General features: G+C 43.1%; 1 protein-coding gene across 1 annotated transcript in view; it reads right to left on the reverse strand.

Annotated features, from left to right (window-relative positions):
- Positions 1 to 345: 345 nt before the first annotated feature.
- LOC132825024 (aldo-keto reductase family 1 member D1-like) overlaps positions 346 to 17,757 on the reverse strand; it is a 31,600-nt gene continuing 14,188 nt past the window's right edge. The window contains exons 5-9 of the mRNA XM_060840025.1: positions 15,833 to 15,955; positions 13,527 to 13,636; positions 6,045 to 6,210; positions 993 to 1,075; positions 346 to 647 (exon numbers count right to left, since the gene is read on the reverse strand). Of these exons, the coding sequence (XP_060696008.1) occupies positions 605 to 647; positions 993 to 1,075; positions 6,045 to 6,210; positions 13,527 to 13,636; positions 15,833 to 15,955 (525 nt within the window). The 3' untranslated portion in view covers positions 346 to 604. The remainder of the gene's footprint in view (positions 648 to 992; positions 1,076 to 6,044; positions 6,211 to 13,526; positions 13,637 to 15,832; positions 15,956 to 17,757) is intronic.

Here is a 17,757-nt window from a genome sequence, read left to right on the forward strand (position 1 = left end):
TCGACGTTTTGACCATAAGCACTTCATCAGGATTTTCTGCCCTCCTATCGACTCTCCTGATCCTCGGATGCTGCCTGACTGGCTGTGCTTTTCCAGTACCACACTTTTCGACAGGGGAAACAATAATCATGTTACAGACATAGCCAAGTGCTGCATGGAGAAGCTCAACAGAACAAAGTGATGCTGCTCAAGTTTGTCATGCACTGCGACTCAGAAATGGCCAACAATCAGCAACTAAACTGAACTTCAAAATATCTCCTCTCATGGGCAATGAAGATGCACTTTCTCTCTATTATCAGTCAACAACAATAAGTACAGAAAAAGCATATGTCTGATCTGAAAGAACTCTTGCCATTTGTTTCTCGCAGAGTCATTGCACTTTATTGGATTATATGTCGAACACTCTCTGTTCTGGATGTGACCAGGGAAGAAAAGAGAAACAAAGCGTTCAGACTTGCTTTTACTTTCAATCACTTTTCTCTGTTGGAAGACTTGAACATTGTTTGGCATTTTGGCCCCAATTTGGTTTTGTCCCTCTTCATCCAGGACTTTGGCATTGCTCCTACTCCTGCTCCTGGACACCTCTAACAATGAACTGTGGAGCTTAGTATGGGTCATTAAATGGGTATTCTGGGTGATCCTTCCACCTGCCGGGATGGAACAAAGACTGATGGTTAAGGCAAGCCAATACATGTTAATCTAGATTTGTTGATTTGGTCAGTCTCAGCTGAGTGGCAACAAAGATGACATAGTTAACCTCCGTGCCAGTGGTGTAGATAAAGGGATCATCAACTTACTACTAATGATTTTGCAATTACTGCCATTGGGCAGTGTTGTCAGAGGATGAGATGAACCTCTCTATTGAACAATAAGGCAGCAAATGGAACATCTCTTCCATGAGCCATCGGGGTTGGTGAGGATTTTACTTTGGGTGTGTGGAGGCTGCGTTCGATGTGGAAGGTCATGTTGCTGATAGGGATTAGGAAACTTACATCAAAAGCTCCACATATCGTTCATTCCTGTTGAGGTTGCTAACCATTTTCATTTCTTCACTTGTCAAAGAAAAGTCAAAAATCTAAGGAAGAAGAGAAAAACAAAGGTTGAATTATGAGATCAAATTCAGGGGAAGAAAAGGAAAAAGGCAGCAAGTCAGACTCCCAAAGGAAATCATAATAAATCAGAGACAGAACTCAAAAAAAAGGTCAACAATAATGAAGAAAATAATGACAGTGAAGAGTTACAACCATCTACTCCACTCCAGGTCCAGATGGTTTACATTCCAGGGTTGTTGAGAGCACTATAGGTGCCCTAACCTATAATCTTCCGATGTTCACCCAATGCATGATTATTCCAGTAGAAATGAAAGCATGTCACTCAGCTACTTAAGAACAGTGAAAGAGAAAACACAGGTATTATAGACCAGTTAGCCCAACATGTAGATTTGAGTCTCCTAGATTTTTTTCAGGGAGAGTTAGCGTGTGTTTGTAATGGATAGATCATGCCTAATGAAGCTGATCATGTTGAAGATGTGACTAAAGTAGTGGATGGTGAAATGTCTATGGATCTTATTTTGATAAAGTTCAGCACATGTCCCAATAAAGGGAAAGAATGGTACCACCAAATCTTGTGAACCATGGATATTGAGGGATATTCAGGATTGGATTCAGAGAAAAAGGGAGGTTTATTGCAAAATCTGAGGGCTGAAAACAGAGGAAGCCCTAGAGGATTATAGAATATGCAAGGAGGAACTTAAAAGGAAGATTAGGAGATATTAAAGTGGACTTGAAAGGATACTGACAGGGAATAAGTAAGTGGAAAAGGATAATGGGTTAAAGAGTAGGCTCCATTAAGAAGCAGAGTAGCAATTTGTGGAGCCAGAGGATGTAGGTAGGATTTGAAATGAATACTGTATTCACTCATGAGAGAGATGCCATGGGTGTAGAAACTAGAGATACGGGTTGTGATACAATTAAAGAAATTAGCATAGATAGAGAAGGAGGTTCTATGAATGGTCTGGCCAGCTAAAAAATAGGTAATTCTCCAGGGCCAGATGAAATGTATGCAAAGTTTTAAGTGAGGCAGGGAAGAAATAGCTGGGACAGTTGCAAAAGTTTTTAATTCCTCTCTGGCCACAGGAGAGGTGCCAGAGGACTGGGAGACAGCCAATGATTACTGTTACTCAAGAAGGGAACAAGGGATAAAGCAGGAAACTACAGGCTGGTCATTAAAATAGGGAAACAATTAGAAGCAATTCTGAGGGACAGGATCATTTGTAGATCAAGATCAGTCAGCATCGTTCTTTTAAAGGGTCATCATGTAAAATTAACGTGATTGAATTTCTTCTAGACGTGACCAGGACTTGAGGACATTGCTTTTGATGTACTCTACTTGGACTTCAGAAAGACTTTTGATAAGGTCCCGCATGGGAGACTGATAGCAAAGAAAGAGCCCTTGGGACACAAGGACATTTGGCAAATTGGATCCACAATTGAGCTATCAGGTTAAGGGCTGAAAATCTATATCCAGCGGGATTTCACAGGGGTCAGTGTTAAGGCCCTTGTTATTTGCGGATCATATAACTGATTTAGAATCGAATGTAGGACGGTTGATTTGTACGTTCACAGATGATACAAAGGCTGGTGGTTTGGTAAATCATAAGGACGATAGCCTTAGAGTACAATAAGATATAGATTGGCTGCTCAGATAGACTGATCAGTGGCAAATGGAATTCAACTTGAATACATGTGAAGTGATGCACTTGGGGTTGTAAACAAGATAGGGGAATACACTATGAACAGTAGGACCCTAGAAAGCACTGAGGTTCAGAGAGATCTTGGTATCCATGTCCACTGCTCCCTAAGGTATCAGGATAGGTGGTTAAAGTGGTTAAGAAGGCAGATGGAATACTTGCTTGTATTAGCTGAGGCATAGAGCTCAAGAAGTCATGCTGAATCTACATAAGAGGTGAGGCCACAGCTGGAGTATTGTGTGCAGTTCTGGAATCCACATTCTAGGAGGGATGTAATAGCAATGGAGAGGGTACAGAGGACATTTGCCAGGATGTTGTCTTGGCTGGAAAGTTATGATGAGAGATTGAGCAAAGTGGGGTTGATTTCCTTAGAGCAGATATGATTGAAAGGGACATTATTGAGATGCATAACACTATGAGCGGCATAGATAGGGTATTATCTGATAGGAAGACATTTTTCCCTTTGATGGAAGGATCAATAATTAGAGGACATAGACTTAAAGTAAGGGGCAGATGATTTTTTGGTGATGTAAGGAGAAACATTATCACCCAGAGGATGATGGGAATCTAGCACTCACTGCCTGAAAGGGTGGAAAGGCAGAAACCTTCATAACACTGAAGAAGTATTTAGATGTGCACTTGTGATGCCAAGGCTAAGAGCCAAGTGCTGGAATAGTTAGGTAGGCAAAAGTGAGGACTGCAGATGCTGGAAACCAGAGTCTAGATTAGAGTGGTGCTGGAAAAGCACAGCAGGTCAGGCAGGATCCGAGGAGCAGGAAAATTGATGTTTCGGGCAAAAGCCCTTCATCAGAAATGGAGCTCCATTCCTGATGAAGGGCTTTTGCCTGAAATGTCAATTTTCCTGCTCCTCTGATGCTGCCTGACCTGCTGTGCTTTTCCAGCACCACTCTAAGCTAGACTCTGGAATAGTTAGGTGGTTGTTTTGACTGGTGTGGGATGTAAATGGCCAAAGGGCCTTTTTTGGGTACTAGAGACCTTTTTGATTCTATGACTCTAGAAGTGACTATTAAATAAAGATAAAGCCTGTGAAATTACTGTAAAGGAAGCAAAGTGTTGACTTGGTTTGGAAACTGGCTGAGGAACAGGAGACAGAGAATAAGAAAACAGGGTGATAATCCAGTGGACAAAGTGTTTTAGTGGTGTTGTAGTGCCTTAAATGTTCAGATGGAAATTTTTAAAAAATCACATATTCAAATGTGTTGATGATACAAAAATAAGTGGGATTGTGTGCAGTATAGTTGAAAACATAGAATGATAGAAATGCTGACAGTCTAAGTAATTGGATGAAACACTTGTAAATGAATTCAGCACAGAATTCATCTTTGATCTGATAAGGACACAGCAGAAGACTTCCAAAATGGTGAAAAATGGAAATATTGAAGATCAAAGGAAATGGAGGGGGGTGGTGGTATCAGGTACATGACAATTAAAACCCTATGTTCAGATATACAGGACTTGAAATCAGAACATGTTGTTTTTGAAAAGATATGGAGCCAAAAGATGATTGTGGATGTAACTTCAGTGACAGTTTAGATAGGACACCTGGAATGTCACACCTGAAATGAACAAAGGAGCATGAAATTACAATTTCTGTAAGGAATAAGGTAAGGCTGGATAAATGGGACTGCGATCTCTTGTGGTCCCAGAGAAAATGAGGGCCAACTACTCTCAGCAAAAACCCATTGTGAAGCTCTGAATTGTGCAGAAATGTTTGTGTTTGCTCTTTTCAGGAAAACTCAAGGGATAAAAGCCAGCTTCATTTCAACCCTTGCTAATGTGCTTTGAGAGTCACTGCTGAGAAAATCCCAATGTTTCACATAAAAATGACAGGAAGTCTCTCTGCTGAATCCAGAAAGCAGGCAAAACTGCTGTTGAAAGGAAACAAGACAAAGGCCTCTCAGCTGATCTGCAAAGCCAAGCATCCTCAGGAAGAATATTTTACCACAGGGGGAGACTAAAAAAGATCACAGGACTTGTAGTTAGGATGTCAACAAATATTGGGTGAACTGAGTCTGTATTCTGCAGAGTTTCAAATACAGAGAAGTAATCTCATTTAGTCATAGAGTTAAAGAAGTGGACAGTATGGAGAAAAAACCCTTTGGCGCATTAAGTCTGTGCCTGTCAAAACAATTAGGTATTTTATTCATATTTTCCAGTACTTGACTCATAATCTTGTACGCCTTGGTATTGCAAGTGCTCATCTAAATACTTCTTAAAATGTTATATGGGCTCAACCCCTACAACTCCTACAATCCCTCCTCAGCAGAGAGTTAAGCGATTTAAGTTTAGCAATTTCCCATTTGGAAGTGTTGGGTGATTGTCATGGTTCAACATTACTATGTAAGGAATTGAGAGGGGCTATAGGCTGACTGAGCATGAGCAGCTCTAGGCATCTCATCTGTAGAAGGAGATGCTGGCTGGAGGGAAACCTGGAGTCCAGGGGTTAACTTATGAGGAGGGATTAAGTAAATAAGGGTTTAATTCCTTGGAATCAAATAAGGAAGAAATTATTGCAACAAAGTTGTCATGTTATTATGGAAAACAAATGAGTTAGATGAGGACAAGGGTACAGAGTCAAAACTTAGTTCAAAATTTTCAAAGGTGAACTTAGAAAACACTGTTCATGCAAAGTGCAGACCAGGTTTTGTACTCTGCACTGTTTCTATACTATTTTCTGCTTTTTGATGTCTAGAGAATGCTACAATAACTCTTGCTATGTTCCTCTGGGCTTTGGGTATCTGTACTGCACAGTCAAGCTCTTCCTAATGTAGAGTAAAATTTTCTCTATCCATTGTAGTCTGAACTCTTTATTTACATAAGGATATTAAAAACAGCTCTCTATTCTTCCAGAAATTCATGGGATATCAATGTTCTCTCATGCTTAGGTTTGAGGGGCTGAATGACTGACTCCAGTCCTTCTGTTCTGAAAATGAAAGGCTGAACCTTCTTCACGAAGAAGATCCTAAATCCGTGAAAATAGGATTGTGACTAATTAATCACAATTCACGAAAAACCTCATGTCAGAAAGTGGTTATAAGCATGTAACTTGTGACACAGTTGATATGAATATTACAGGATGCCTTTCATCGATGAGGGAGAAAGGAATTGGAGCTACTTGAATGGCTGAGAGAAAGAGAGATGGCAATGGCTCATGTGGAGCGGAGATATCAGAATAGATCAGTCACACCTCAGTTAGCACTGCATCTAGATCCCAATGTTAAATACAACAAAACAACATTGCAGCTCAAAGTAAAATAACTAAACAAGTCCATACCTCAAAGTTTTGTTTGATACGTTCTGGGTTAAAACTTTTAGGAATGACAATAATGTTCCGCTGAAGCTGGAAACGCAGGGCCACCTGGGCACTGGTCTTCTTGTATTTTGCTGCTATGGAGTTTAACACAGGGTCATCCAGCAGAGAGGGAATCTTTATGTTCACCCTGCAGATAAAGGCAAGCTTGACTTTGCAGCTTAAAGATTCCTCCCGAAGTGCATCCCTTCATGGTAAGTCATGTTGTTGGGTATAATTCCCCAGCTAATGATATTTTTTCCCCATTACCATTTTGTTGCCAAGAGTCAGGATAGGAATGGTTGCCAAGCTATTCAATGATTGAGGGTCTCACAGCCAAATCTTCACTGGCTGTCAGCCCACACTCGCACTACCGTGAAGAGAGCTTTAATAATCAGTCCAAAGAGAAAAAAAAGTGCAGAATCTCAGATCATTTCACTGAGGCCTGTGGGAAATAGCTGTATTACCTTGACTGTAGTTAGTGAATACAGATTGAGCCAGTTAATTATAGATATTAACTATTTTAAAAGTGTAATCGCTGCCCTGTTGCAGGAAATACAGCACATGAAATGTCCACAGTAAGATCCCACAAACACCAAGGCGAAAGCCGACTGGTAATCTGTTTTGGGTCAAATAAATATTGAGCAGCAAGCCTGTGATGCAGTGATACTAATGTTACGGTTAAGGCGGCACGGTGGCTCAATGATTAGCACTGCTGCCTCACAGCACCAGGGACTCAGGCTCGATTCCAGCCTCGTGAAACTGTGTGTGGGGTTTGCACATTCTCCCCGTGCCTGCATGGGTTTGCACCGGTTTCCTCCCACAATTGAAAGATGTGCAGATTAGGTGAATTGGCCATGCTAAATTGCCTGTAGTGTTATGTGCCTTAGTCAGGGGTAAATATGGGAAATGGATCTAGGTGGGTTACTCTTCGGAGGGTTGGTGTGGACTGGTCGGACCGAAGGGCCTGTTTCCATACTGTAGGGAATCGAATCAACTGTTACATCTGGGCCAGAAACTTTGGGTTCAAGACCCACTTCAGAAATTCCTGATTCCTGATGAAGGGCTTTGTCCGAAATGTCAATTTTCCTGCTCCTCGGATGCTGCCTGATCTGCTGTGCTTTTCCAGCACCACTCTGATCTAAACACCACTTCAGGAGGTGTTGACTAGAGGAGGCATCCCTAACAAATTGACCATTTTTTTTTATTTAGCCTATTTTTCTAATCAATCTGCTTAGAGGTGTTATTACAAACCTCTTGAGCAGATGGGGATTGAATACAGGCCTCCTGGTTCAGAGATAGGGACACTACCATTGTGCCACAAGAGGGTGCTCAAGTTGATCATCGATTTGCAAATCCTGTCTTGGCTGTAGCAAGTTGCCAGTTAAAGATAGTTATTGCTTGATCAGCTTCCTTGCTCAAAAAGAGAAAAATAATGAGATTCCTGTCTCTCCCCTAACTCTATTTTGATTTAGTCCCTTCCCATTTTCCCGACACCACACACTTTCCCCACCTCCCAACCTTTGATGGTTTGCATTGCCAATAATGGCCTTTGTGAGTAATATTAAACTGGCTACACAGTGTTTTTACTGGTGGCAATTAATAGTTAAAAAAAAAGGTAAAAGAAAAGTCATGGTGATTTTGGTGGTGGGAAGTTGCTCAGTTGGTTACAATAGCACTTCTTGGTAAAACAAAAAAGGAAATAGTAATAAGAATCAGCTCCTGTTTTACCAAAACGCTGAACAAGCTAGATGTTGAGAAATCTCAATGTGGAGGTGAGAGGAGGTACCTGGTGATTAGTTATGTAGAGCCTTTCCAATCCTGTTCAAGGTTACTGAGGGAATACAGAACTGCTATACAGGCCATCCCAGCAATTAGCATTGAGACGCTGCTTTACGGGGTGCCTTTTGCACAGGGATTGGACTAGACTGACCTCAGGGCTGCCTGCTTGTTCTCTTCATGCTTTCTCATCAACATCCTACCTGCCTGCTCACAGCATCCTTCCTTCCCTGCGGGTGGCCACACAGCCTGTCCTGATGTCCTTTGTCAAAGAGGATGGACATCTTGCTATACGGCAGTCTGCTATGTCAATCACATACCCACTCCCTGTGGCAGCAGTTTACACCATAAACACATTGAGCTAGCAGCAAGCCGGTAAAGCTGCTCTCAAAGTCTAAGGGCAGTAGTCCTCACCGAAGACCATGGAGGTACCCATCTATCATGGGGCACCCTGGCACACTGAGTCAAGGGCAGTCTCCAAAACCAGTCCAGGGGATTGGTCATAGTGTCCAGTTGGAGTGTTCACATTCAGACACTGCAGTCCAGGGAGTAGATAAAGTCAGCCTGGGGCCTAGGGTTTACACAGTCAGGAAGATATGCAGCAACCATGCAGGGATCAGACTAGATGATTAGATTCTCTACAGTGTGGAAACAGGCCCTTCAGCCCAACAAGTCCACACCGACCCTCCGAAGAGCAACCCACCCAGACTCATTCTCCCACACCTAACACAATGGACAATTTTTAGCATGGCCAATTCACCTAACCTGCATATCTTTGGACTGTGGGAGGAAACCGGAGCACCTGGAGGAAACTCACGCAGACATGGGGAGAATGTGCAAACTCCACACAGACAGTTGTCTGAGGCAGGAATTGAACCCGGGTTCCTGGTGGCTGAGAGGCTGCAATGCTAACCACTGAGCCACCATGCCGCCCTGGGCACCTGTTCTCTGGGACTGTCCACTTCAGCTGCTCAAAGGGTGGGCTACTGTCAATCCATCAGGACCAACCAGAGAAACGTAGGGAAAGGAAACATATGAGGATGGGGGAGAGTGAGGGGGTCACTGCTACAGGAAGGAGACTTGAGAACATATCCATTGGGAGTAGGGACCGCCATCCAGGGAAAGGGGCAGGCTGTTGCTGGGCAGGTGCTGTCTAATGGCATTGACACCTTCCATCACCTTACTCATGATCAAGAGGAGACTGATGGGGTGGTAATTGTCTGGATTGGATTTGTCCTGGTTTTTATGTACATGATATACCTGGCCAATTTTCCACATTGTCAGTTAGATGCCAGGGTTGTAAAATAACTGGAGCAGCTTGGCTAGGTGAGCAGAAAATTCTGGAGCATAGCTCATCAGTACTATTGCCGAAATGTTGTCTGGGCCAATAGCCTTTGCAGAATCCACTGTCTCCAACTGTTTCTTGATATCAGTCTCCTAGGCTGCCTTGATTCCCTGCAATTTACCTACAGACATGGCAGTTCCACAATAGAAGCTGTTTCCCTAAGCTTGCACTCATCCCTGAAACAGTTGAATAACAAGGACACCTACATCAGATTCCTGCTCATCAACTACAGCTCCAGACTGATCCCAAAACTCCAAGACCCCTAGGTCTTGACCCCACCCTCTGCAACTGGATTCTCAGTTTCCTGGCCCTTAGCCTGCAATCAGTGAAGATAGACAACAGCACCTCCTTTGCGATAACACTGAACACTGGAACCCGTAAGGATGCATTCGCAACCTACTGTATTCCTCGTACCCTATAACTGTGTTGCCAAATTCCGAAGGAACACCATCTACAAGTTTGCTGCCAACACCACCGTGGTAGGATGGATATCAAACAACAATTTACATTTACATAAATGGAGCGGAGGTTAAGAGAGTTGAGAGTGTCAAGTTCTAAGGAGTGATGATAACAGACAAACTGTCCAGGACTTCCCAAGAAGGTGCAACAATGCCGCTCCTTTTTCAGGCAGCTCAAGAAATTTGGTATGTCAATAAGGATCTCATTGCCGAGGAAAAGCTGCCAACGTCATCAAAGACTCATCCCACCCTGTAATGCTCTCCTATAACCTTTTCTGACAGGCAGGAGATACAAAAGCTTAATCACATGCACCAGTAGGAACAAGAACAGCTTCTTCCCGTTATTAGACTGATGAAAGGACTGTCTGACTTCAAATAATGCTGACCTTGTTAATGTTGATCTTGCCTCAAGTACATCCTGTGTGGCGTAACCTGTATGCCTTGTTCTGTCCAAGTTTTCTTTCACCCTATGATCTGTACTGCTCACAAACAAAGTTTTTCACTGTGCTTAGGCACACATAACAATAAATTAAATCAATCAGTACTACATAGAGTGAATCAAATTGGTTGAAGACTGGAGTCTGTCATGCTAGGAACTACTGGAGGAAAGCCAAGATGGATCATCCATTAGGCACTTGTTTAATTGTTCACCATCATTCATGACTGGATGTGGCAGGACTGCAGGGTTTGTGGAATCACTTAGCTCCATCAATCACTTGCTGCTGATGCTGTTTGGCATGCAGGTTTTGAGATATCAACCTGGTGAAGCTACCATTTTTCATAATACCTGATGCTGCTTCTGGCATGCTGTCTGCACTTTCCATTGAACCAGGGCTTGATGGTAATGGTTGAGTGGTGGATATGCTGGACCATGAGATTGCAGATTATGCTGGAGTACAATTCTGCTGCTGTTGATGGCCCACAATTCCTCGTGGATGCCCACTCTTGAATTGCTAGATGGGCGGCATGTTGGCACAGTGGTTAGCACTGCTGCCTCACAGCACCAGAGACCCAGGTTCAATTCCTGCCTCAGGCGACTCTCTGTGTGGAGTTTGCACATTCTCCCCGTGTCTGCATGGGTTTCCTCCGGGTGCTCCGGTTTCCTCCCACAGTCCAAAAATGTGCAAGTCAGGTGAATTGGCCATGCTAAATTGCCCGTAGTGTTGGGTGAAGGGGTAAGTGTAGGAGTACAGGTCTGGGTGGTATACGCTTCAGCGGGTCGGTGTGGACTTGTTGGGCCGAAAGGCCTGTTTCCACACTGTAAGTAATCTAATCTAATCTAATCTGTTTGATGTCTGTCACATTTAGCACAGTGATAGTGCCACATAACAGAATGGAAGATAATCTCATTGTGAAGGCGAGACTTTGCCTGCACAGGATTGTGTGGTGGACAATGTTACCAATACTGTCATGGACATCTGCTGCTGGCAGTTAGTGAGTCTCACCACCTGCAGACTCAGTATCGCAGCAATATCCTTTCGGACCCATCCAGGACACGAGGGGCAATGTTTTTATACAGAGAATGATTTGTCTGTGGAATGAACTTCCAGAGGAAGTAATGAGTGCAGGTATGGTTAAAAGGCATTTGGATAAGTGCATGAATAAGAAAGGTTGGAGGGATACGGAACAAGCGGAGGTAGGATGGACTCGTTCAATTTAGGATTATGATCGGCACGAACTATTTGGACTGAAGGGTCTGTTTTTGTGCTGTATGACTCTGAAACCACACTGCTTCTGTGCTGCTCTTGGTGATGGACATTGAAATCTCCCAATAACAGTATATTTTGTGTCCTTGCCACTCTCAGTGTTGTATCATCAACCATGGGGAGGATGGTGGTAATCACCAGATTTCCTTACCCACGTCTAACCTGAGGCCATGAGACTTGGGTTGAGGGCTCCTAAAGCAACTCCCTCCCGGCCGTATACTGCTGTGCCAGCAGCTCTACTGGCTCTGTCCCAGCAATGGGACAGGACATCAAGTCATACAACATGGAAACAAACTCTTCTGTCCAACTCAACAACACCGACCTGACATCCCAATTTGACCCAGTTCCATTTGTCAGCATTTGACCCTTATTCCTCTCAACCCTTCCTAACCATCTACCATTCAGATGCCTTTTAAATGTTGTAATTGTACTAACGTCCACTATTTCCACTGGCAATTTGTTCCATACACACACCACCCTCAGGTCCTTTTTAAATCTTCCCCATCTCACCTTAAACCTATATCCTCTAGATCTGGACTCCCCCACCTTGGGGAAAAGACCTTGGATATTCACCCTATCCATGCCCCTCATGATTTTACAAACCTCTATAAGGTCACCCCTGAGCCTCTGACATTCCAGAGAAAAAAAGCCCCAGCCTATACGGCCTCTCCCTATTGCTGAAATGTTCCAGTATCAGCAACATCCTTGTATATTTTTTCTGTACTCTCTCAAGCTTAACAACATCTGTCCTACAGAAATCCACACAGTCCAGGTATTCTAAAAGTGGCCTACCCAGTGCCCTGTTAAGCCTCAACATGACATCTCAACTCCTACACTCAATGCACTGACCAATGAAGGCAAGTGTACCAATGTCTTCTTCACCACCCTGATATGGTACTTGTTCAAGACACCCACTCTCTTGTGCCTGCCTAGGTATTCTGCCTGCATGGTGATAGATAAGTCTGCCATTGCTAAACTACCAGAAGGTTGAGGTCTTTAATTGTTCACATATAATGCAAAATTGACCTTTGGGCAGGAATCATCACAGGAAAATGAAAACACCACCTCTCGTCGTCATACCCTCATCCCCCTCCCATCCCTCTCCACTATCCTGCCCTCAAACAAGGGGAATGCTGGAATTATGCACTGTCTACCAAGATGGCAGCACTTGCATGGTAGGGATGTTCGGACTCCTGAATCTGTATGAACCAAGTCATCTACATCCTTCTCTCTCTTCCTCCTGTTCTGCCCTTTACTTTTCTTGATCTTCTGACATCATGGGGCATACGGATCAGTGTCGGAGGGTTGTCAGCAGCAGTGGTGGCAGCACCTGGATTGAGGACCCCTGGTTTCAGTAGTCCTGGAGCCTGAACTCAGGAACTCGGTGGGCTATCAGCTGTTGAGTTTGGTATGGAATGGAGGCAAAGCCTGATGCACTCTAGGGGATTGGAGGCAAGGTTTATAAGGGGTACGGGGAGAAAGTGGGAGAATGTGGTTGAAAAACTTATCAGCCATGATTGAATGGCAGAGAAGATTCGATGGGCTGAATGGCCTAAATTCTGCTCCTATGTCTAATGGTCTTATGGTCTAATGGAGGTGAGATTCCAGCATGGACTATGGAGGAAAGGCCTGGCTAGGATTGGAGGGAATCGTGTGGAGTGGACTGGAGGTGAGGCCTGGCATGGTCTGAGGGCGAGGCCTGGCGGAGTCTATGATGAGGCTGGCTATGGGCTGGAGGTGAGACCTAGCATGGTCTGAAGGTTCGGCTCAGCTCGGCTCAGCTCGATGTGTTCTGGGGTCAAGGCCTGCCACAGTCTAAGGCAAAGCCCCGCATGGTTTTGACGCAAGGCCCAGCGCGGTCTGGAAGCGAGGGCTGGCACAGACTGGAAGCAAGGCCTGGCACAGACTGGAAGTGAGGCCTGGCACAGACTGGAAGTGAGGCCTGGCGGGGTGTGCTTGAAGGGACTGTAATAGTAGATGTTTTATTTCTTTACTTTTCTAATTTAATCCTAAGATTAGACATCTTTGTACCTAAGATGGCATGATAAGTGACAACTTTGTGAACTTTTCACTGCACTCATTTGACTGCATGTGACAATAAAGCTAATTCTAATTCTATTTCTAGAAGGGAGTCAGCATCTCAGAGAGTTAGTGAGGTAAAGGTAAGCAGGTTACTTACCAGAGAGAATCCCGACAGGTTCCCAGGGGGCTGTAGCCCACAATGACAATGCCATGGGAGTCGCAAATCTCCTTGAACTTAGTTTGGGTAAAATATGGATGACATTCAATCTGAGCAGAAGAAAGATTAAAAAGTTAACATTGCTGTCATTTTTGACCAGTAGACAGCCAAGGATGACCATAGATTCATAAAGAGAGAGAAAATAAAACATCAGAGTCAATGAGTCATTGGTCATAGTGATCTACAGTAAAGAAAAAGCCCATTGTGCACACACCAATCAAAGACAACCATCTAACCAGCCCATTCCCATTTTCCAACACTTAGCCCAAAACCTTGTATGCTTTGTGAAAGTGACATCGAAATACTTCTTAAATGAGGGATGAATAAAACAAAAGAGCTTCCATAAGTATGCAAACATGGAAGATAGGGTGTAAAATCAATATGGACCTATTAAAAACAGGACAGAAATATTAAATACATGCATTAGCCCTGATGTCTGATTTTGGGCTACAGTAGATTTCTCAGAATTGACAACAGTGCCAGTGAACCTTAAATTAGCAAATGTAACATGACAACAGAAGACAGCAAACAGGGAATTAATATCCACTTTTAATCTCGTTCAGTCATTGGGAAAACTTCAAAATAAAACAGCAGCAAAAGACACTTCGAAAATCAGTGTATGATCAGGCAGGGGTCAACCTGCTTCACAAATGGATGATTCTTTTTGAGGGATGTAACTACTAGCAAAGCCAATGCATTTCAATTTTCAAAACACATGGCAAGGTGAAAGGTTGTGAAAGGTTGAGAGAAATATTTAAGGATAGATAGAGGATTTGTTCAAGAGCAGAAAACAGAGGATTATTTTCCAATTGACTGCTTCTTTCTGATTAGCATCATATGGTCAGTGCAGACCTTAGCTACTTTATAAACTAATATTACTGAGAGAATATATCCACATTTTGCTGAGAATTAAAGATGGGTATATATGTTAGTTGAGTGTAAAAAAGATGTTGGATGGAGCGTGATCCTGGCAAGTGTGAGGTTATACATAGAAATGCAAACTATTTTAAATGATAAACCTTTTAATATGTATTTCGATGGATTTGGCAACCTCCTGCAAGTTAACCACCCTACAGGAAGTAATCAAGAATGTCAGAATTTAGAGTCTAAAAGCAAAGCCTTCAGTTCTGGAGAATCTCACTGGACTTGAAATGTTAACTCTGCTTTCTCTCCACAGATGCTAGCAGGCCTGCTGCATGTCTCCAGCAATTCCAATTTTTATTTCAGATTTCTAGCATCCACAGTTCTTTGTTTTATTTTAATTGAGGTCTTGCAGCAATTGTCCAGGTGTTTGGAGGGACCACGCCTCAAACATTCAGTACAGTCTTGCTCCATAGCTTTGGAAGGATTTTACTTACCTGAGAGGTAGTGCAGAAAATGGTATGACATTGATTCCTAGAATGAGAGTATTATCTGTCATAAGAGTTGCACTGAGATGGATTTGTACCCTAGAGAAGTATGTGAATGATCTAATTGAAACATAAAATAATCTGAGAGAGCACCAAAGGCTAGATGTTTAAAGACTTGTCCTCTGATTAGAGAGTCTGCAATGAGGAGACTCAGTCTTAGAATAAAGGGTGAGCTGTTTTGGATCAAAATAAAGAGAAGTAGGAATTGTTTAAATCTAAGGTAGTTAAAAGCTGTGGGGATGGGGCAAGAAAATGGAACTGAGGGTTAGCCATGAGTTTACAAATGATGATGGGGGCTCGAAGCTCCTGATGGCCAATGTAGGTGGACATTAATGTGATATAAAGGTGCCAATGTTGGACTGGGTTGGACAAATTCAGAAGCCACACAACACCAGATTACTGTCCAACTGGTTTTATTTGAAATCACAAGCTTTCAGCGTGTTGGTCCTTCATCAGGTGGAGGATGTAAAGGAGCAGAATGGAGATTAGAATCAGCGAGGATGAGGAGTCACCCAGCAGCAGAGGCTGGGGTTAGGAAGTAGTGAAGATATCTTGGCGAGAAATTTTACAATATACTTAGGTGAGTAATAGGATGTTGGATGAGATGTCAGAGGTTTGGGGAAAGGCAGGTACTTAAAGGAGGATAAGATGTTACAAATTGAGAGCGACAGACCAAGATGTGATTAGCAATAATATCCACATGACAGTCTGAACAAAGTAAATGGTAAAACATACACCAGGACAAAGGGAGCTCCTTCAGACTGCAGGTTTCAACATAATGGCTGAAATAACTCAGTGTGAAGCACTAAAGGATTACATGTCAGAAACAGACAGTACCTGGTTTACCACTGGCTTGTACTTTAGACCGGGTTTGTTCAGGATCAGCTCCAACTGCCTGCGATTAAAATTCGACACCCCAATTGATTTGACCAAACCAGCATCTTTCAATGCTTCCAGGGCCTAGCAAGTAAAAAATCCTGATATAGTAACAAAGCATTGCAGATTCCATCACTTCAAAATGGACTGAAATGATCAGTCTGTTTCTCAATTCACTGATGTAGCAGACCTGATGAGTAATTCCAATATTTTCTTTTCTCGTATCGAATAAAAATCATTTTCACTTTCATTTTTGCACTGACATAGAGTCAAAGGACTATCCTAAATTAATCTAGTCTCATTTGCCAGCATTTGGCCCATATGCTTCTACACACTTCCTATTCATATACCTGTCCGGATGCCTCTTAAACGTTGTAATTGTATCAGTCTTGATCACTTCCTCTGGCAGCTCAATGTATACGCACAACGTCTTCTGTGTGAAAAATTGCCACTTATGTTCCTTTTAAATCTTTCTCTTCTCACCTAAACCTATGTCCTCCAGTTTAGGACTCCGCTAACCTGAGGAAAAGGCCTTGGCTATTCACCCTATATACCATGCCTCTCATGTTTTTACAAAATTCTGTAAGATTACCCCTCAGCATCCAACTTTCCAGGGAAACATAGCCCCAGCCATTTCAACCTCTCCCTGTAGCTCAAAACCTCCAACCCTGGCAACATCGTTGTAAATCTTTTCTTCACCCTTTCAAATTTCACAACATCCTTCCTATTGGAGGTAGACCAGAATTGCACACAATATTCCAAAAATAGCCTAACCAATATCCTATACAGCCCCAATTTGACCTCCCAACTCGTATATTTAGTTCACTGACCAAAAAAGGCAAGAATACTAATGCCTTCTTTATTACCCTGTCTAACTGCAACTTTACTTTCAAGGACCTGTGAACCTGCACTCCAAGGTCTCTTTTTTTCAGCAACATTCCCCAGCACCTAACCTGTTAGCATATAAGTTTTATCATGATAGGCCTTTCTGAATTGCAGCACCTCACATTTATCTAAATTAAACTCCATCTGCCACTCTTCAGCCCATTGGCACAACTGATCAAGATCCCATTGTAATCTGAGGTAACCTTCTTCACTGTCCACTGCACCTCCAATTTTTGTGTCATCGGCAAGCTTTCTTACCATTCCTCCTATGTTCACATCTAAATCATTTATATAGGTGGCAAAAGAAATTGACCCAGCAATGATCCATAGGGAACACCACTGTCTATAGGCCTCCAATCTGAAAAGCAACCCTCCACCACCGTCCTCTGTCTTCTACCTCCTGTATCCAAATGGCTAGTTCTCAGCTGCAATACAATAGAACCACCACCCACCCCGCCCCCCCCCCCCGCCCCCCCCCACCCCCACCATCCCGTACCCACGGGGCATACATTCCAAGACCTATTGTGGAAGTCCAAAACTGCAGATAGGTGTGAACCCATTCATTTAAATAGGAAATGTACCTTCCTGGCAGCCTCCTGGTTCCTGGTTCTGGAACTTGCCCTCTAATATATTTGGGCCGCGGTAAACTGCAGCTAACTGAATGCGCGGTAACCGGACCTGGGGATACAGACTTCACCCTCTATTTCATCCCACATCTGAATCTTGTGAAATAATTTTATTTAGTTACAAACTGAGTCATTCATTGTGTGAGCCTTCATCAGGATGAAGGGCTTATGCCTGAAACATTAATTCTTCCTGCTGCTCGGATGCTGCCTGACCAGCTGTGCTTTTCCAGCACCACACTCCTCGACTCCATATCAGCTCACCATTTCCACATAATGGAGTTTTCTACCTGAACACTTTGCATTAATAATACGTCTAAACATGGTGCACAAAAACCTACAGAAAGGTACAGTCCGGTATGTAAGATGTCCCCAGAT

This window comes from Hemiscyllium ocellatum, chromosome 19, assembly GCF_020745735.1.
Source record: "Hemiscyllium ocellatum isolate sHemOce1 chromosome 19, sHemOce1.pat.X.cur, whole genome shotgun sequence".
In the NCBI taxonomy this organism is placed as follows: domain Eukaryota; kingdom Metazoa; phylum Chordata; class Chondrichthyes; order Orectolobiformes; family Hemiscylliidae; genus Hemiscyllium; species Hemiscyllium ocellatum.